This window comes from Cebus imitator, unplaced genomic scaffold, assembly GCF_001604975.1.
Source record: "Cebus imitator isolate Cc_AM_T3 unplaced genomic scaffold, Cebus_imitator-1.0 Scaffold441, whole genome shotgun sequence".
NCBI lineage: Eukaryota > Metazoa > Chordata > Mammalia > Primates > Cebidae > Cebus > Cebus imitator.
The window spans coordinates 1573267-1576776 of record NW_016107756.1 but is presented as its reverse complement, the minus strand read 5'-3'; the positions used below and the strand labels follow the sequence as shown (position 1 = coordinate 1576776).

At 60.5% G+C, this 3510-nt stretch overlaps 1 protein-coding gene across 1 annotated transcript in view; it reads left to right on the top strand.

Moving 5' to 3' along the window:
* Positions 1–435: 435 nt before the first annotated feature.
* The window catches only part of NXN (nucleoredoxin), a 163040-nt gene continuing 159965 nt past the window's right edge, over positions 436–3510 (top strand). The window contains exon 1 of the mRNA XM_017510601.2: positions 436–905. Within this exon, the coding sequence (XP_017366090.1) occupies positions 540–905 (366 nt within the window). The 5' untranslated portion in view covers positions 436–539. The remainder of the gene's footprint in view (positions 906–3510) is intronic.

Sequence of the window (3510 nt, the reverse complement as noted above, 5' to 3'; positions counted from 1 at the left end):
AGAGGAAATGGAGGCGGGGCCGAGAAGCGCCGGCTCAGGGAGTCTTCTTCTTTCTTCACGTCCGCCCGGGTTTTCCCGGGAGAGTGGGGCGTTGCGGGTCCGGCTTCTCTCTTGAGCGGTCACCCCGCATACCCGGCCAGCAGCTGCGGACCCGGCCCGGGCCGACAGCGCAGGCCGGCCGCAGAGGGGCCGTGGCGCGGGCCGGAGGGGCGTGGTCTGTGGGAGGGGCGTGGTGGCAGAGGGGGCGTGGCTGAGGTCAGCTGAGGGGCGTGGAGCGGGCGGGCAAAGGGGCTTGGCGCGGGCTGAGGGGGGCGTGGCGCGGGCGGGCGGAAGGGGCGCGGCGCAGGCGGAGGGGCGTGGCGCGGGCGGGCGGAGGGGGCGTGGCGCGGATGGCCCTCGTGGGCGGGGCTCCGCTCTGCCCAGCGCCAGCCGCCGCCGCCGCCGCCGCCGCCGCCGCCGCCTGCGCCAGCCGCGCGGACTGAGGGAGACCGAGGGAGCCTGGGGGTCGCAGCCGCCTGCCGGGCCTGCGGTGGGCCAGGATGTCGGGCTTCCTGGAGGAGCTGCTGGGCGAGAAGCTGGTGACTGGCGGCGGCGAGGAGGTGGACGTGCACTCGCTGGGCGCCCGCGGCATCGCGCTGCTCGGGCTCTACTTCGGCTGCAGCCTGAGCGCCCCCTGCGCGCAGCTCAGCGCCAGCCTGGCCGCCTTCTACGGGCGCCTGCGGGGGGACGCGGCGGCCGGGCCGGGGCCGGGGCCGGGGGCGGGGGCCGGGGCGGCGGCGGAGCCCGAGCCGCGGCGGCGCCTGGAGATCGTCTTCGTGTCCTCGGACCAGGACCAGCGGCAGTGGCAGGACTTCGTGCGGGACATGCCGTGGCTGGCGCTGCCCTACAAGGAGAAGCACCGGAAGGTGAGCGGCCGGGCCTCGCCGCCCCTGCCCGCCCGCCCTGCTGTCCCCCGCCCTCCCCCACTGTCCACCGCCCCCGCCCCCCTGTACCCCCGCTCCCCGAACCCCACTGTCCCCCTGCCCTCCCCCCGCTGACCCCTGTCCCCCCCACCCCGCTCTGTGTCCGCGTCCTCATCCCCAGGACCAGTCTCTGGCTCGGGGGTACCGCGGCAACTCCTCGATGCGGGCCCCCCTAGGCCCCCGGGACCCCGGCGCGAGCTCCCCAGCCCCCGTCCACACGCGCTGGGAGCCCCGGGTAGGGGTGGCTGCGCTCGGGGGTGCCGGTTTCCAGATCTCTTCACCCCCGAGCAGAGGTGCCGGGAGGGGTCCCTTCTTGCCTCCTCTGCCAACCCCCCGGGTCCCCACTGTGGGGAGGGGAGAGGAGGCCGCGCGCCCCCCTCCCGCAGTTCCCGGAGCGGGAAGTTTCCTCCCGAGAGAAACCGCTTTCTCGGAGCCCCTTCCCGGGAACCAAGGGCCCGAGACCGAGGTCAGGCCGCCCCCAGCCCCGGAGAGGCCGCCGGTGACCGTGGCTGTGGCCGAGAAGGGCGTTCGCCCCTCGATCCCCCGCGTGCGCCCCTCGGTTCAGGCTGAGTTCGGGGCCCCGGGGGACCTGCATTGTCTCGCGTCCCGCCGGCCTCTCCGGAGCCTCCGGGCGCGGGAACGCGGCGCGGCGCGGCCCGGGGTGGGCCCTGTTGTCTCCGCGACCTTCGCATCATCGGGGCCCACCGCCTGCGAGGAGGATTTGGGGGAACGCACGCTTGGCGTCTGCCCTCCCCGTCTCCCGGTTCGCTGCTGAGATTCGTTGGGGTCTGAGTGTCTCTCTCGGGTGCAGAGGTCTGTCTCTGTTATAGTACGACGCGTTCAGGACGTTTTGTGATGAATGGAGTCGGGAAAAGTTCTGGAGCGCTGTTGCTACTGAGTGTGGCTCATGCAACGTGTGGATCCAGCCCCTTCCCCGTTTGAGGAAAGCCCGTTTCTGGAGTGGACTGAGAGGCTACTCTGGGGGCGTTTAGCTTCCTCTGGGGAGCATGGTGAGGCTGCCACGTGTTCCTTTTATGAGAAGAGACTCTTGCTGAGAAGCAGGATTTACATTTGGTGGGAGCTGAAGCTTATACTGTGTGACCCCAGATGTCCTGAGGAAATCACCCATCCCGAAGCAGTGTAAGGTAGAGACTTGGGATTTAAAGTGTGACATACAGTTTGTCTAGTGCGGTTTGTACATTTCACATGGGGAAAACACAGGCTCACGGCCCGTCCGAGGCAGGAGTTGGCATTTTAGCTGCTCTCTAGGTTGTCTTGCCCATTTTGATTGACGTGGTTGATAGATTATGAATATGCATGGCCACTACTTTTTGATTCAAAATATGGAATCCTTTGTTTTCCTTGGTAGTGGTTTTTATGATACTTTCGTGGGGAAATAATGTCCAGAAAGTGATTTACCAAAAAAATTTTTTCATTGTTGGGGCAGGCTTCTGTTGTGAAGTCTATTTAAAATAGTGTCTGTATCGGGTGATAGGAATGATTTCTAGCTTTTGAAAATATAGAGTGATGGTAAAATATTACAGGCTTAAGGCCTGTTGTGTTTTTTACTGAAGAGAAAATACATTTTTTGGTTAATAAAAATATGGAGCAAACAGATGTTTTGCAAATGCCTGAAGCTTTTTCCGAAAAAGGAGAATATTTGGTAGGCTGTGGCTGGTTCTCTATACCCTGGACAGGCTCTTTGCATGACAAAGAGTATTCTGTGGCCCTAGGCTGGACCTCTGATTCCTCCATGATAAGCTGCTGGATGACGTGGGGCCGACTTTCATTTGATATACAGTTCAGATGCTGGACAGCCCAAACCCTGGAGTGTTATTAGCATCTTAAACATGTATTTTTTTGCTCAGAGTTTTTCTGGCTCATGTCCTATACTTGATTCTCTAAATCCAGTCCAGTTTTCAAGGATGCAGATTCTGCCCTGGGTCGTGAAGAAACCACTCAAGATCTGACCGCAGAAGCATTCTTATTCTTGGTGAGAGAGATACCAAGGAAAAAGACTCCAGCTGTCTTTCTTATGGAAAACATACTCTTGGAAATGACAAAAGCTGTGTACAGACTGTAAAAGGAAGTATTTCCCCCTCTTGAAACCAAAGAAATATAGAACAAATGCGTTTTTTGTAACTGAGTTATTGTCCCGTTTGAAGTTAGGGTGTTTAGAAGCCGATGAGCTGGTGATGCTAATTTCACCGCCAGAGCAAGCGAAGAGCCCAGAGTGCCCCCAGGTGAGGGCACTGAAGAGGTGAACACGTACCCCCATGTGAAGGCACTGAAGGGGCGAACACGTGCCCCCCCAGGTGAGGGCACTGAACGGGTGAACACAAGCACGCCTTATTGATGGACTCTGATCATGCTGTTACACCAACTATAAAAATAGCTTTAGAGAAGGGAATTTTGTTTTACACTGCAGGGAAACCAGAGTTCCAGACTGCTAATTTTTTTTTTTTTTTGAGACGGAGTTTCGCTCTTGTTACCCAGGCTGGAGTGCAATGGCCCGATCTCGGCTCACCGCAACCTCCGCCTCCTGGGT